At 50.6% G+C, this 17,969-nt stretch overlaps 1 protein-coding gene across 3 annotated transcripts in view; it reads right to left on the reverse strand.

The window, feature by feature from the left end:
• The window catches only part of CFAP20DC (CFAP20 domain containing), a 1,807,766-nt gene that overhangs the window by 1,299,195 nt on the left and 490,602 nt on the right, over positions 1–17,969 (reverse strand). For all 3 annotated transcript variants that reach the window (XM_078661515.1, XM_078661514.1, XM_078661516.1), the window contains exon 7: positions 89–250. In XM_078661515.1, coding sequence (XP_078517641.1) covers positions 89–250 — 162 coding nt within the window. The remainder of the gene's footprint in view (positions 1–88; positions 251–17,969) is intronic.

The raw sequence follows: 17,969 nt of genomic DNA on the forward strand, positions 1-17,969 counted from the left end.
TAAATGAAATACACAATGCAGTTCTTCGAGGTCCTAAAACCAGTAACATTGTTCTAGAAACCACTGTAATGTAGTGTTGGTAATGTACCTTGCTCAGTCAGTGCATTATTTTGTCCTCTTTTTGTTTCAGTTTGTCGCATTTTAGCCATATCAAGTAATTGTGTGACTTGAAGCACATCTGTAGTAAATTGGCAATTTCGGGGAATCACATCTGTTGGTTCATCAGCTGTAAATGAAGTGCCATATATGTCTGCAATGAAAACAGAGGACAAACAGGTCACAGCAGAAACCTGCAAAATGTATTACATGAACTAATGTTGGGGATAATTTCACAAACACGTTTTTAAATTATCCATAAAAAGGAAATATTGAAAGGCTATCAACATAATCACTGATGAGAACAGTAAATTTCTTAACGCAACTTTTTCAATTATTTCCCCTATTTACTAGAAGAATATACATTGGGGAAAATAGGTGTAATTAAGAATTACTGCTCTCTGGTAAGTGTTCTAAATTAACTAATAAATAATCACCCATAATTATTCAGTTAAGCTGGAGAATGGAAGTGTTAAAGGCTATGAGGAGTTGCCATTCGTCCTCCCACCTCAAGCTACACAGGCAATGCCCCACCAGTCTGCTATGTGTCCCACATCACACTTTTACTGAACCAAGTTATCTGATTTCTCATTCGTTTTGTAGACTCAGCCAATCTTCAATTTATTGGAAGATTCTGATCTAGAATTATTCACTGGGTGTGGCTTGGAGGCCAGTGAAGACGGCCATGTTTTGGAAGACCGCCACATCTCGCCTGATGACCACAGCCCTTGCTCTACGTGAATAATGAAGCATTGTGAGCAAAATAAATGGGAATAGGGTAGCAGCATTCTACGGTGCTAAGAGTCTCCCATTGAAGCTTTTTTAATGTGTTAATGTTGTTCTAAATTTTCTTAACCCTTTCTTCTCAGTGTTAACAGCCACAGTGGTTACATTATAGTGGTGGGTTCCTTATCATGAGGTGTCTGCAATGATTTGGATATTTTTATTTAAACCTAATTGATCTATTGATATTTTATCTTTTTATTTTTATTTACACTAATATATTTGTAAGGCCCGACAACCAGGCATAAGCCATCATGGCGCTAGAATAAAAAGCTGCCAAAGAAAATTATCTGAATATGTAAAAGGTAAAGTCAACTATAAAGGTTTTATGCATTTTCGAAATGAAAGAAGACTGGGAATAGTTCTGAATTGGCTCCATCATTGACTCTTTGCAGAACGTGGAATGTGCTGATTGTGACCCAAGTGTAGGAGCCTGGATATAGTGAATACACACATTTTGCTTTATGGTAGAGTACAAAAGCTTTATTAAAGCATATTTTCTTAACTGAAAGCCAATGTAAGGAGTTCAACCTATATGAAATATGCGGGTTGTTGCTCAATCCTGAAATGCATCAGGTAAAAAAAGTTGGATGCATTGCAGAATAGAAATCAGATATGCCGTGAATCATAGATATAAAGAGTAACAGTAGTCTAGCTGGAAAATAACCAAAGTTTGTACCACTATCTCCTTGTTAGATTCTGCAAATAATAAACAATTGTTCTCAAAACCAACTGGACAAAAGCTTAGTAAGTTGCAGTTTAAAGAGAAGGTTAGTTTCCAAAGGTATTCTGAGATTCTTTTCAGAATCCAAAGGGAATGGAAGATCTCCCAATTTACCAGGCCATCAGCAAGAGGTATTTCCAAATAACACTATCTCAGTTTTGTCTGCATTAAAGCAGAACAACTTTAAGGTGATCCAAGGCATAACAGACCACAACGCTTGAATCTACTGAGCTTAAATCCATTAGGACGGTAAAGTAAAATATTAACTGTGTCTCATCAGCATAACAAGAAATGTAAACTCCAAACAAGAGAATCAGGGCTGCTAAAGGAGCCATGTAAATGTTGAAGAGGGTAGATTAATGCTGTACCCTTAGGAACTCCACAAACCAACTTTTTCAACTCTGAGAGAAAAGGCTTTAGAGACACTGCTTGAAGATAATAGATGAGAAACGAGGTGATCCAGGCCCGGAGCCTTACCATTCACACACATGTCCCTTAATCACTGTATTAACATGGTATGGGACATGGCTTCGAAGGCGGCAAACAAATCAAGCAAAAACAATGCAACAGAAACAATACTGCCCATAATCATGCAGATATTACCTACTACTGAGACCAATACCGTTTCAGTACTATAAGAATTTTGAAAGCCTGACTGATTTGCATCAAGGGCATCATTGGTGTCAAGAAATTTAGATAGCTGAGAAACAACACTTTCTGTAATTTTGGATGAAAAGACAATACGTATATAGGACGATAGTTAGAGAAAACCTTTGAGCCCATGTTTGTTAGTGTTTTTTAATACTGGAGTAAATACCACCCATTTCGACCCAGACCTTCCCCCAGCACCCATTACTTTTTTCAACAGGGTAGCATTATTGACCGACATCTTCGGTATTGCGGCTCATGATACGGACCTGAATAAGCATCGGCAGTCACTCCGACCTCAAGGGGGTTCTGTCCCAGTGGGAGTCTGCGCTGAAGGGAGCAAGCGCAACGGCTTAAGATAAGTTGGGCAAGTCAATTCATTAAAGTTGATGGACAGGATGGTGATGACCCACAGTTTATGAGTCATTTTTCAATTCCATGACTAAGGATAGCTTTTCCATCCTCAAAAGTACTGTAGTTTCTGTATCCAAGCTGTGTAGTCGGTGATCCAGTCTGAGCCCTATGCGGAGAGTATGACCTGATGAGCTGCCCCTAAAGCGAGGGAAATCTGCCTCCCTCACATTGAACGCAGAGGGTATGTTACGGGGCTAGGGAGCCCATAGTATAGTACTGAAGGCCCCATCTATGTCATCTAGGATTCGCTCCCAGTAGCGGACCAGCTTTGGGCAATGTCAGAGTAGGTGTACTATGGTGCCTGTCCTGCTGCAGCCTCTCCAGCATCCCTTCGTGCACCCTGGGCACCACGTCTGGAGACGTGTAGTATTAAGGTACCAGTAGAACACTATTTTATATGCTGTCTCTGTACTCACCATATTGTGTGCTGTTTGGCCGGCCTGGTAGTAGATGCCTTCCCATTCTTTGGTGGTATGTGACCTGCCCAGTCTGCCTCCCACCGTCTCTGTCCCACTCTCTTGACCAGTGTTGGTGCCCTACTCAGGAGTGCATAGATCTCCATGATAAGACGTCTGTCATCCCTCATAAGAAAAAAAAAATTCTCAAAGGGCCTAAGGGGTGCTCTGCATATGGTTTGATGGACGGCTGCATCAACCAATGCCGAATTTGTAAGTACTGGATGCGGTCTGCCTCTAACAAGCCATAATCCATCTTCAGGCAGTCAAATGAGATTATACTCGGAGTGTCAAACATGCAACCTATGTGCGTGCAGCTTCCCTCTCGCCATCACCCTAACCCCTCCTGGTGCATGCCTGGTGAACAGTCTGTGTTAGCTAGGTTGGGAGTCAGTCATAGAAGTAGGAAAGGAGGTCAGCCCAGCCCGGAGCACCACAGCATCCCAAACCCTACAGGTAGAACCGGTCACCGGGGATGGATAGAGCTCCCGTCCTTGATGTCTGCGAGGTACCCACAGCTCAGTCCAGATATGGGATCCCACTACATCCTAGTCCAAAAAGCACCAGTTTTCTCCTCGGAGGCGGGCGACCTAGGTCCACCCGCAAGCGAAGTTGAAAGGCTTGGAAATATCGTGCTACCATGGGGACAGCTAAGCCCCCCTCCAGGGTTGAACGATAGAGCATTTGCCTATGGAACCCAGGCTTTTTCCCTTCCCAGATAATGCTATTGATCCCCTACTACAGCGACCGAAGGGTGTGCTTCGGCGGTGCCAGTGACAAGGATTGGAAGACGTATAGGATCCATGGGAGGCCCATCATTTTGACAGCTGCTATCCTTCCGAACCGTGGTATTGAGGGCCACAGTCTTTGCAACTATCCAGGCCAATTTCATACTGAGCTAAGATATGGACTTCCCTGCGCATTCAAAAAGGAACAAAGAACGAAGATAGGTTTCATGTGGTGGAGAAAGAGTTTAGTTTTTGGGTTTTTTGTCTGTTAAACTTGAACCCAGAGACTTCCCTGAAGGAAAGAAGCTTCGACAACAGGGCAGGGAGGGATGACATCGGGTCAGTAACGGCAATAACATCATCATCAACATATAGGCTAATAATATGACGGTCGTCTCCAAAGGGGATCCCCATGATGTTGGAGTCTGCTCTCACTCGTTGGTCTAGGGGCTCCATGCATAAAGCAAATAGCAGAGGGGAGAGTGGACACTCCTGCAGAGTGCCCCTCTGGATGGGAAAGGGTTGGGACACCACACGGTTAACTTTTCCCTACGCCCGTGGTGAGCTATATAATCTGGGCCCATAGTCAAAATCTATCTCCAAAGCCAAATTGTTTCAGGGCCGCAAAGCGATTGGGCCAGTATACTCTCTCAAGCACCTTTTCAGGGGATTTTGTCCATGAGGCGAAGGATGCGCTTGTTTTTTTTTTGTAAATATATTTTTATTGCAGGAAACAAATATAATCACATAATAGGCACCTGTTCGATGGTTCATATCAAAGTCGGCGGTAGTTGTAAAATAACTATACACGGCCCTTTAGCCCACAACCCGGAGGTCGGGCGGCATTTGCATCCGATCTTTAGTAAACAGCTCCACTTTCTAGCAGTGTAAAACAGGTGAAAATGAATAGGCCTCTTCTGCTTTTCCAAACAACCCCAAGAAACACCCTTCCCCCCCAAACAGTCTTACCCCCCCAGAGGAGTGGGTCTCAATTCCTGATAGTACAGTTCTTCGATGCTAGACAGAAGCGAATGGCGCTCCCCTACCCTCTTTCCACCTCCCCCCTCCCAACCCGTCATCAGTAAGTTAGTATAGGTTCAAAGAGCGTGTGATAAGATACTGAGTCCTTCCTATTGGGAATATCTCACCAATATTATGCTATTGGGGCTTAGGCAGTTCCTCAGCAACACTATCAGTGTCAGTATGTGTGTCATGGTCGCGTAGGGCCTGCACCAACGTCTCCCAGGCCTGCGCTGCCTCTAGAGCTCGCTCATCCTGCCGCCGCCTCGCCTGCTGGTATCTCAACGTGCTCTCGCTCCCTGCCCACTTGAGAAGTTCATTGCGCCATTTAGCGCCCGTCGGACCAACCCGCGCCTTCCAATGTCTGGTGATTTCCCGTTTAGCCAGGAGCAACCCTAAGTCGATAAACTTGCTAGAAATCTTATTTTTGGGGGTGTGTGGGAACCAGTGTAGAATTCCCACCGCCGCATCTATCTGCAAGGATCTTCCAGTCACGTCGGATAGCGTGTCTCCTACAAACAACCAGTAGGAGGTCAGCACAGAGCAGGACCATAGCATGTGAATGAGGTCTGCCCCGAGCGTCCTGCATCTAGGGCAGGCTGCCGTGTCAGAGGCGAAATATTTCTGTAGTTTCTCCGGGGTCAGATAGGCTCTATGCAATATATAGAAGTGGACCAATTGGAATCGAGCACTGCGCGTTCCCTTCCAGGCTCGACGCAGCAGCTGGGCCCACGTGGTCTCCGGGATATCCTTCCCTATGTCAGTTTCCCAAGGGGTCTTGAGCACCACCAGGGGGGACAGTCTCTCATTGATCATCCTGGAATACAGGCATGACACTGCCTTAACCGTTCCCGCAGACATCATGACGTACTGGCATGCCGCGGATAACTGTGGTTCCTCATGACCAGTTTTCCAGTGCGCCTGGAGTGCCCTTGTGACCGCCGCGTGGAGCAAAAAATCGCCCCGGGGAACGTCATATCGGTCTAGAAGTGCCTGAAAAGGCAGCAACGTCCCGTCCTCATAGAGGTCTCCCAGGAACTGTATCCCCACCTCCTCCCAAACTCTCAGTCGCGACCAGTCACCGCCATGGGGCAATGCAGTGAGCATTCCCAACGGGATCTCCGGGGTATAAGGCCGCGCCATTCCCAGTCTGCGATGCACTCGGTTCCAGCACGACCGTAAGGTGCGTTCCTCCTGGGTGAGGTCCTTCAAATCAAGCCTCTGTTGCAGTGCGATATATGATAAGACATGTCTGGGTATGCCACAGCCCTGCGTCTCTTCCGGGCCACGAAACTCCTGCGCTACCTCTTGGGTATAGGTCTGCAATTGGGCAGCCAGATAGTATGTTTCAAAATCGGGCACCGCCAACCCCCCTTCCATCTTTGGTCTCAGCAGGGTCCCGAGCGCAACTCTGTGGCGGCCCGAGCCCCATAGGAACGCCACAATCATAGAGTCGAGGTTCTGAAAGATAGACCTAGGGATCCAGATCGGAAGTGTCCGGAAGTAGTATAAAAGACGGGGAAGTGCCACCATCTTCAGCAGCGCTATCCGTCCCGCCACCGAAAGGGGCAGGGTGGACCAAAAGGACATGCTACCCTTTAACGCCCAGACGCTTCTGGAGATGTTGCCCTCGAGGGTGTCAGCAGGGTGATGGTAAACGTGCACCCCTAGGTACTTAAATCAAACAGGCTCCCATCTAATTTCCCTGTGAGTGTCCGGCTGAGGTCTATCTCTGCGGACCGGGAACAGGCAAGTTTTGGCCCAGTTTACACGGAGCCCTGACACCTCACCGAAAGCTGTGAGCACTGCGTCAGCTCCGGTTAGGGCCATCTCAGCGTCTGCGAGGAAAAGCAGTAGGTCGTCAGCATATAGGGAAATGTACTGGTGTCCCGACAAGGACCGCAATCCCCTGTAATGGGCCCCCGTGCGGATCGATATAGCCAGCGGTTCTACTGCAATCGGGAGCATCTGCGTGATCTCCCTCCAACAGGCGAAACAAGCGGCGGATGTTCATTGTGGTGTTACGCTTGGGAATGAAGCCCGCCTGGTCGACATGCACTAGAGAGCCCATATGATCCAGCAGGCGTGCGGCTAATATGCTGCTCAAGATCTTGTAATCGACTGTGAGCATTGATAGCGGCCTGTAGGACGCTGGCTCTACGCCCTCCCGATCGGGTTTGAGCAGGGGTATCACCAAGGCCTCTCGCATCGAGCTCGGCAAGCGTCCCAGGGTCCTCGCTTCTTTGTAAACCCTCAGGAGCTTGGGGGCCAGGAGTTCTATGTAGGTGGAATAAAACTCCACTGGGAGTCCGTCAAGGCCAGGCGTTTTATTACGCGCCATCTTTTTTATAGCGCTTCTGATCTCCCCGAGCTCCACATCGCGCCCCAAGTCCTTCGCCTGTGCTGGTTCCAGAGTGGGGATCGGTAGATCGCGCAGGAAAACGTCAGTCGGAGTAGTGTCTGGCGGAAGCCGACTGCGATATAGCAGCTTATAGTAACGCCAAAAGCAGTCAAGGATCTCGGGTTGAGTATAGACCTCCTTGCCCTCCGCAGTGCGCATGGCCACAGTGGGCAAGTCACGTCTCGTCGGGTTGGCAAGCCAAGCCAGCAGCGCTCCCGATTTATCACTCTCAGCAAGCGATCTAGTCAAATAAGCCTTGTGGTCATAGCTTCGTAGCCGTTCGACCTCCACGGCCACCGCCTCCCTTGCCGCCAAGGTCTGTTGTTGGAGCTCCGGGCGGCCAGGGCGGGCAACCTCTAGTTCACGGAGTGTCCGATCAGCTTTAACCAGATCGTCCATGATGACCCGACGCACCCCAACTCTCTGCGTTATGCAATAGCCCCTAACCACAACCTTAAAGGCGTCCCATTCCGTAGCCTTCTCACCTGTCGTGCCCTCATTCGCCTCAAAATATCCTGTGATCTTGTCTTCTAGGTCACTACGGAACACCAGGTCTTCTAGCAGCTCGGGACGCAGTTTCCAGGTCGGCACACAGGGGGTGCTCTGAAGCCACCGGAAATCAACCAATAGCGGGTTGTGGTCGGAGATAGTCCTCGTCAGGTACTCCGATCGCACAGCTGAGAAAGCCAATTCTCTCGACCCCAGCAGGCTGTCCAACCGCACATGCAACTCGTGCATGCCGGAAAAATGGGAGTAGTCTCGGGCGTGTGGGTGCTGGGCCCGCCAGATATCTGTTAGTCCCCACTTAGTCTGCCAGTCCACCCTGCCCTTGGCCACCCGACGGGTCGGGGAGTCCAGGAGAGGAGGATGGGATCTATCAAGGTTAACGTCTACCACCGAATTGATGTCGCCCCCCAATAGGAGGGGTCCCAACAAGTAGCGGGCCAGGGAGCCCGATAGCGCAGATAGAAAGGCAAGCTGGTCCGTGTTAGGCACGTAAATGCAGCAAATATTCACATCTCTTCCCCCTAGCTTTCCCGCAAGCGCCACGTACCTCCCCTCTGGGTCCACAGTGTGACTATCCACCTGTAAGGGTACCCCAGCTCTTCTCCATATTAGCGCGCCCCTAGCATAAGCTGAATACGTGGTGTTGTATACCTGCCCTCGCCATCTACGCTGTAGCGCTAGTCCCTCATACTTGGTAAGGTGTGTTTCCTGCAGTAGTGCAATCTGTATGCCTCTGCGCACTAGGTAAGCGTGGACTTTATGTCATCTGGACATGGAGTGCAGACCCCGCACATTCCAAGTGATGCACTTCAGAGTTGAGAGATCAGCCATTGTCCCATGTCATGTTCGCCTGTCTCTCCAAACACAGCTCAAGCATAGGCAAGCACCCAGATAAATCCATACCGATGACGAGTCCCCCCCACAACAACAGTAAAACAACCCTCAAACATGAATCCCCTTCCACCCCCCCCCCAGAACAGGTTCTAAATAGTGCCATCTAGTTCCCATCCAAACTGTACCCTCAAAAAACCCCCCTTGTACTAACCTGACGGTAGCCACCGCAGGTGTGCCTTAAGGGCAATATGGGAGCCGAGCGTCGATGGGGGTCCCCGCACTGCAATGCTACAATGCGACCGAGCCCTAGGTCATTAGGGCCCAAACAGGGTATCACCGCAACCCTCCACACAGTCAGTTATCTAACAGTTCACCCCATGAACCCTACCTCCCCCACTCACCCGTCCAACCCTACCCCCCGATCAGAGCCGGCTCACCCGAATGCTTCATTGTTCATCAAGCAGGCCCTCTGCCGTCTCCGGGGTGACCACTGGGAGTGTCACGCTATCCGACTCAGTTCCCTCCGTGTCCGAGTGGCCCCCGCTCTCGCCAGGCTCCGAGTGCGCAGTCCCACGGTCCCTCTGGGGGCCAGAGATAGTGGAGACCATCTCCAGCGCGCCTCTTCGCTCCGCCGCAGTTTCCACCGTCAAGGGTCGAGTAGTCCTGCCTCTGCGATGTCGAAACCTCTTAGTTTTCCGCTGTAGATTGCTCTCCATCGTGGACTGGGAAGAGGTCCCAAAACCATCCTTGCCAGCCCTGTACAGTTCAAGCCAACCACATGCGTCGTCCGGGGTATCAAAGAACTTGGTTGAATCGTCCAGGATGATGCGGAGTCGTGCCGGAAAAAGTAGGGAGTATTGGATGCCCTCAGCACGCAGTTCTCGTTTAATAGCCAGGAAGGAGGACCGACGTCTTTGCGTCTCGTATGTATAGTCCGGAAAAATGTTCACTCGGCTGTTCTCCACCTGGTAAGGTCCCTTCTGCCTGGCGGCCTGCAGTAGGAAGTCCCTGTCGCGGAAATGAAGCAGCCGCGCCACCACCGGTCGGGGGGGTCGGCCCTGCAACGGCGGTTTGGCCGGCACTCTGTGCGCTCGTTCCAGGGTATAGAAGGGGGACAGCCCCTCCGGTGCCACCGCCGTCCGTAGCCAATCTTCTAGATACGCCACCATGTCCTCACCTTACATTTTTTCTGGAAGGCCTACTATTCGAATGTTATTTCTCCGATTGCGCCCTTCCGCATCCTCCGCCCGCCTCTCCAGGGCTTCTATTCGGGATAGGGCGTCCTTCACTGTGGCGTCCAAGTTTTTCTGCGCCGGTTCCAGGTGTCTCACTGAGCCCTCCACCTCTTTCACCCTGTCCGAGAGCTTGCCATGGTCTACTCTGAGCAATCCCAAGCCCGTCGCAACTTGAGCAATGTCTTCTCGGAGGGCCGATCTCGTCTCAGTGATCGCCAGCAGGATTTTGTCGAGCTGCTGTTGAAGGTGTGGGCTCCCTGGTCCTTCCGGGTGTAGGCGCTCCTCGTTATCAGGCGGCTCCACATCAGAGGCAGTCTGGGCGCTACCTTTAGGTCCCCTCGGCTTACCCATAGCGTTCAGGGTCTCCGGTAGGGGGTCCCAGTGGGAGCGGGGGATGGTCAAGCAGGGGGTTCCCGGCGATGCGGCACGGCTGTAGGAAATGGCGTCGCTATCCGGTCTTCCACTCTCCGGCTACCAGCAGGCCTCCGAGGAGAGCGGGCCCCCGGTCGACGGGCGAGAGGAGCGTCCGTCGACAGGCTGGTCCGGGCCCTCAGGGCAGAGTGCGACGGCGGGCTCCGCTGGTGTAATGCGGCGTAGGCGGTCTAGTTGCCCCCCCACTCTCAGCACACAGGGCAGATGCAAGCCCCCAGCCCTAGTCTCGGGGGCAGGGGGGGTCCAGGACAGGCGTGGATAAAGCACGGGGGCAGTGGGTCTTCGTGGAGCCCCCGGTTCTCTCACCAGCTGCCGGCGCCCCGTCCAAGCGCCGCAGTGCAGCGCACTTCATTCCTCCAATGGGGGGGGCGCTCCAAAGCTCCCCTCAGCGTCGTGGGTCAGGTCCGCTCACTCAGCAAGCCAAGAGCTAGGGCGGTGGGCGGCCGCAGCAAATTCCGCCGCGCTGCAAGGGCCGTTCTTCCTCTCCCCTCCCCCACACGGCTCCTCGGCAATGATCGGCGGCAGCGGCCCAGGGCCTCTCACGGCCAGCCCCCGGGCGTCTCCGGGCCCCCAGAGGTCGCTAGGGGACAATCAGCGTCGGTGGCTCCCTAATGGGGGAAGGAGCCACCGCCTCTACAGGGGTGCCGGGGGTGTCGGCCGCACCAGGGTCCCCGGCCGTCTTCAGGGTTCTCAAGGCGAAGCGGGCGCCATCTTGGCTTCCGCTCCGCAGCCTCCTCAATCCTCCGGTTCTCAGCCGCAGAGCCCACCACGGACCCCCAGCACCGCCGAACGGTGCATGGGCCACAGGGGTCTCCTTTGCGGGGTTCGGGACGCCCTGGGTGCCCCAGGAACAGGATAACAGATGGCTCGATCGCGGAGCCGAGCCACTAGGCGACCTCCGCCATCGGCGCACAAGCCACGCCCCAAGGATGCGCTTGTTGTTATCCCCACATTGGCGATTGGGAATTAAACCAACCTGGTAGGGATTGACCACGCCAGGCATAAGAAGGTTATGTCGGTTGGTGAGGATGCTGGTAACCAACTTGGCATCAGCGTTAAGACGGGAGATAGGTCTGTAGGACCCCCTTAATATATCTCCTTTCCCAGGTTTAGGGATGACTGAAATGGATGCCTCTGGCACGGTGTCAGTGATGGTCCCAATATCAGCAAAGGAGTTAAAAAGCCAGGTGCACAGCAGGGCCAGGGCATAACAGAATATTTTATAAAACTGAGGGGAGTAGCCATTGGGCCCAGGGACCTTTAGTGGTATCAAGCGAGCAATAGCTGAGATCACCTCCTCAATCTGGATGGGCTTCTCCAATTTCTCAGAATAATGTGGTGTAAAAGGAGTCACTGGGGTTGCTTCTAGATAAGGTTAAATACCATCAACAGGATAGTGTTTCAATAGTGTTCTGTAAAAGTCATGAATGACTGCTGCAATTTGCGCATCCCCACGATCCTCAGTACCCTGATTTTTATGTATCGTTTTGACAGCATCCCTGTGTGTTTTAGCCCAAAGACGGTGGGCCAGCATCTGGCCACAGCGATTACTCCTTAGGTAAAGTATATGCTTTAGACTTGACATTGCGTATTCTGCCCTGTCCAGGACCAGGTGGTTGAGGTCCAGGCGTGCCTTCTCTAACTCCCGCCACACCCTTGGGGCCCCTGAAAATGTGTGTATGGCCTCCAATTCTAGGACCTTTTTGCACCAACGCCAGTCATTTCTCCTTCCTGCAGCAGTTATCAGCCGCTGAAATAGCTGTCAGATCCCCTCTGACTACCAGTTTCAGAGCATCCCAAAGAGAGGCTGCCTACATCTCCCCCATGTGGGTAGTTCCGGAGGAAGTCACCGTGGTCTTGGACTGGAGGAGGCTATCTCAAAGCCTCCAACTAGAAGGCCAAATGGAGCTACAGTCCTGGACAAGAGTTTGTATTGTGCAGACGTATGTTTTATGGGCTGCAGAGTCGAAAAGGTGCCAGACTGGACGAAACATTGACTTGATCGGTCCAAGTCTTTATCCATGACTAGGTTCGGGTCACGCCCCACCAGGATGGCGGCGTCAGGGGAGTGATGTGAGGGCACCAACAATGAATTTTTCCTGCTGTGCGTTGGGTGCATATAAGGAAGCAAGCGTGATGCGATACTGGCCCACTTGTATCCGGTAGGCAAACAACCGTCCTTTGATCTCAACTACTTTAGTCAGGACCTGTCCCCAGAAAGTCCTACAGAGAAGGATTGCCCCCCACCCTTGTTTTGCAGGCCCTCAGGACCAAAACTGCTGTGGGAACCAGTAGGATTTAATCCTATGTTCATCCTTGGGAAGGGGATTTACCAGCATTCTGGCCCCACAGGGGAGCCTGTGCTGCCCGAAGGGGGTTGCTGGACCCCAGTTACGTCTTCATTTGCCCAATTATTAATAATGAAAGCGCTTTAGCGCATCTTTGCTGTTGGCACCACCCCCTGGCACGCCCCCTGAACCACCCCCTCTTAAGAGGCCGGGATGCGCATCCGCGCAGCCGGCGTGCCGAAGGCTCGCCAAGGCAAGCCAATCTGCGGCCGTCCGCGGCTGGACATTACTAAGTGCCAGGACCCCTGGTCCTTTTACTTCTCAAACCTATACTATTGCCGTACTTTTAGAGATTGGCAATCAAGGTAAGTCTGCATCATGCTCTTCCATTGATTTTAATGTACTACCTTCCCAATACTTCAGCCAAACATGTAGTTTTTCCTTTCCATTCTCTTCCTGTCTATGGCATGAAGGAGAGAACGTTCGGCCACAGATATGCCCTAAAGTCTCATGTAAAAAGAATTATATCGTTTTATATGCAATATTAAGTATACGATGAAAATGTACAGTACGTATATGTATTTCTTTTTTTTTAAATGGAGATATTGCAATGGTTTTTAGTAACTATGCAAAATAAAATTCAAATTCAAATTCAAATTCATGTAAAAATTCTAGTCACAAGATAAATTGTTTGCTCCTTAACACACGGTCGTTATTTAATCACAAACTGGAATACGCTGATCTCAAAGCCTCACAAAAGCCTGTTGTCGCATTTTTGACAGAGGCATGGGGAGATGCAGCATCTGACTCTGATTTCAAAGCAGGTATCCCCGAAGGTTAGGGTGAACAGGCAGCATAAGAGAGTCGGCAGATTTGCAATTATCCATCGCAATCATATCAAGGCCACTAACAAACCCCTTTCGCACCTCAATTTCGAAGCACTTTTGTTCAATTTAAAAATTCACGAGACCTATACCTTCACCGGCCTCCTTATTTATTTATTCCTCCAGGCCCGAGGGAGTACTTTATCCAGTCAATACTAGGTTTCATAGAATCATGTGTAGACTATCCCATCTTTACTATCCTAGAGGATTTTAATTTCTATATAGAAAGTTTGGATGATAAAAACGGGGAGCATTTCACTGAAAATGTACCGAACTTTTACCTTTCACAACAGGTAACATTTCCAATGCACGATGCCAATCACACACTAGATGGTATATGCACAAATAATCCTGATCTAGAGGTCGGAAAAAAATTGCACCCGTATTTTAACGGATCATAGGGCCACTATGTTTAAATTAACCAGTCCAACTGTGAATTCCGTTTCCTCGTAGGCATTAAAAGCGTCAAAATATCGCTACTGGAATTAAATTGGCAACCTTACATTAAACAATTTGTTGCACGAAACAAGCCTGTAATTAATGATGATGTGGAGCTAGCTGCCACCATGTATGACACTTAGGTTGGTGCAGCAGTCTCCCAACTAGCGCCTTTAAAAAACAAGCATTAGAAATGCAATAGGTCTCGTATTTATTTGAGTTAGAGGTAATGGCATTGTAAATGGCAATGTCTTTTCGCCATGTGTTATGGAGTGTATGCCTGTGGTGTGTAGTGGAAATATGTGGGTTGGATTGGAATTGTAGCAATGGTGGCATGCTGCGCTTTAGATGAATATGTTTAAAAGTAAAGTGCACCATACTGCGATTGCTACAATAGTTTATTGTGGATGCGTTAACAATTGATGTGTGCTCTGATGGCTGTTGGTGTGTGTGCCTGTAGAAATTGTTCACTGATGGCTGGTGGTGTGTGTGCCTGGTGGAAGCGTGCACTGCCGGCTGGAGGTGTGTGTGCCTGGTGGAAGCGTGCACTGATGGCTGGTGGTATGTGTGTCTGGTAAAAGCGTGCACATATGGCTGTTGGTGTGTGTGTGCCTGGTGAAAGCGTGCACTGATGGATGGTGGTGAGTGCGCCTGGTGGAAGCCTGCACTGACAGCTGGTGGTGTTTGTGCCCTGTGAAAGCGTGCACTGATGGCTGGTGGTGTTTGTGCCTGGTGAAAGCGTGCACTGACGGCTGGTGGTGTGTGTGTGGTTGCGTGTGTGTGGTTGCGTGTGTGGTGGTGAGTGTGTGGTGGTGAGTGTGTGGTGGTGAGTGTGTGGTGGGGAGTGTGTGGTGGTGAGTGTGTGGTGGTGAGTGTGTGGTGGGGAGTGTGTGGTGGGGAGTGTGTGGTGGGGAGTGTGTGGTGGTGAGAGAGTGGTGTGTGTGTGTGGTGTGTATGTGGGGTGTGTGTGGTGAGTGTGTGTGCGGTGTGTGTGTGGTCTTATGTGTGTGGTCTTATGTATGTGTGTGTGGTGGACTTAGTTCGAGTGTCCGTACCCTGCACACTCACACACTGCTCCTACACACTCACACACTGCTCACCCTGCACACTCACACTGTTCACCCTGCACACTCACACACTGTTCACCCTGCACACTCACACACTGTTCACCCTGCACACTCACACACTGCAGTCACTGTCACTCTGCAGTCACTCTGCAGTCACACTCAATCTGCAGTCACTCTGCAGTCACACTCACTCTGCAGTCACACTCACTCTGCACTCGCACTCACTCTGCACCTGCACTCACTCTGCACCTGCACTCACTCTGCACTCACATTCACTCTGCACTCACTCTGCACTCTGCACTCACACTCACTCTGCACTCACTCTGCACCTGCACTCACTCTGCACTCACTCTGCATTCACTCTGCACCTGCACTCACTCTGCACGTGCACTCTGCACCTGCACTCACTCTGCACGTGCACTCTGCACCTGCACTCACTCTGCACTCACTCTGCACGTGCACTCTGCACCTGCACTCACTCTGCACTCACTCTGAACTCACTCTGAACTCTGTACTCACTCTCACTCTGCACTCACTTTCACTCACTCTCACTCTGCACTCACTCTCACTCTGCTCTCACTCTGCTCTCACTCTCACCGACTCTGCATCTGCACTCACTCACTCTGCACTCACTCTGCACTCACTCTCACTCTGCTCTCACTCTGCTCTCACTCTCACCGACTCTGCATCTGCACTCACTCTCACTCACTCTGCACTCACTCTGCACCTGCACTCACTCTGCACTCAGTCTGCACTCACTCTGCACCTGCACTCACTCTGCACTCAGTCTGCACTCACTCTGCACCTGCACTCACTCTGCACTCAGTCTGCACTCACTCTGCACCTGCACTCACTCTGCACTCAGTCTGCACTCACTCTGCACCTGCACTCACTCTGCACGTGCACTCTGCACCTGCACTCACTCTGCACTCACTCTGCACGTGCACTCTGCACCTGCACTCACTCTGCACTCAGTCTGCACTCACTCTGCACCTGCACTCACTCTGCACTCTGCACCTGCACTCACTCTGCACTCACTCTCACTCTGCACTCACTCTGCACTCTGCACTCACACTCTGCACTCTGCACTCCGCACTCACACTCTGCACTCTACACTCACTCACACTCTGCACTCTGCACTCTGCACTCTGCACTCTGCACTCTGCACTCTGCACTCTGCACTCTACACTCTGCACTCTGCACTCTACACTCTACACTCTACACTCTGGTAGGAGTTTACAAAGACAGCCATGGAATTCTCAAACATAACCCACGCTAATTAAACACATTAAAAATAAAAGAAGCGCCCAATTGCCCGGAACTCCGAGATATGTTAACATATTTGTAATTTCCAACTTAGGAGGAGTACCGTAAAAACACGTGGCATATACAAGAGCTCCGGCTGTCATCCAAATGCACCCTGAACTGCAGAACGCATTAACATTTATCACCGTGAAAAGGAGAGTCCATCAGGAGCGGTGTAATGTCAGCGCTGAAGACACCGTCCTGCAGCCTGCCGCTCTCCTATTCGAAACAATACGGCGCTTTCCTTTTCATCCCCAACTAGGCTGGAGAGCAACAGACAACAAATCACAAATTAGGAAAAATCACCATTTATTCTATTCAAAGAACACTACAAACACTGTAAAATGTCGGGGAATTTCACACTTCAGATAAAACACGTTTGATGCTCACGTTCTTCCAACACCCCTGACACAACCGTTCCAGTACGCCGTCCTCCGGGAGGATGAACAGGGACAGCAACCGGTCAGCAGAGGGCCTGGCACCATCTTCCCCCACGCACACTCCCCGCTCGGGCTTCTTCGGGCCGGGCAAAGCGTGGCAGGGGTGGGTAGCTGCGGCCGCAGCGAGGATGGCACTGAGATGGTCTCATACAGGGGCTGGTTCAACAGGCCGCACGCCCGCACGCACGTACACGCTCACACTGCAGGGATTGGAGGACACTGCAGCGTGTGCACCCTGTATAAACCACGCAGACAGACTCCAGAATATTAAATGGCTGCATTTTAATGTGCATAAAAAAATGTGCAACGTAGGACGCAAAAGGGAGACTCAGTATTTGTTATTCAAGATTCGGGGGAGATTTTTTTTGATGAAAGTATATATGTGGGGGTGTGATAGCTCAGGAAGCGCGGGGGGGGCTTGTCACGTTCACAAGTATTACCACCTGCGCCCCTCAGAACGGACATGTGAAGGGCTTCTGCCCAGCACAAAGACCACTCTTTTCAGGCACCGAAGAAAGGTTCACTGCATTTATATACTGAGGCACTATTAACAAAAGCTGGGGGGGTGTTCGAAATACATGTGTATAGGCCGAGAGGCACAGTCAAACTCCACACAAATACCCGTCAATAAAAAACACACTTCAGTACAAAAGAAAACCGAGTTTATGTCAATCACACATGATAATAATAACAAGCGGCACTTCAACGGATCGAGAAAGTGATCCAATTGTAAAAAAAACAACAAAAAAAAGCTTGCAGTGGTACGTGCGCGCGCCACGGCAGGCATATGTTTTGAATTAACACGGCCGTCAAGCCGCGATAATTCAAAACATATGGCCTTCTGGTGCGCGTAACAGACACCAATAGGCCATAGGCAGAGCTACTCGACCGCCTATGGCCTATTGTGTGCTCTGTTCCAAAAGCACACGCATGCGAAGGCCAATTGCAATGCAGCTGGCCAAAAAAAAAACGAAAATGCACGAGCAGCCTGGAATTCGTAAGGTACATTTTCGGGAGCCCTCAGAAAAGGACTCTTAGGCCACGCCCACTGCTGACGCAGTGGGACGCTAGGACCGAGCCCTAATAAGGCCAAAGCATCAGCCCACGCCTTTGGCACCTTGGTATTCTCAAGAGCTCCGAGAATTTAGAAGGAAATGCAGGCACCAAGAACAACTCTGGAGGAGCAAGTATTGCCCTGACGAAAAAATCAAATACAAAAATATGATAAAAGAGTATAAAACACTAATACAGGCAACTAAAACAACATTTT

The sequence above is a fragment of the Lissotriton helveticus genome, chromosome 9 (genome assembly GCF_964261635.1).
Source record: "Lissotriton helveticus chromosome 9, aLisHel1.1, whole genome shotgun sequence".
Classification (NCBI taxonomy): domain Eukaryota; kingdom Metazoa; phylum Chordata; class Amphibia; order Caudata; family Salamandridae; genus Lissotriton; species Lissotriton helveticus.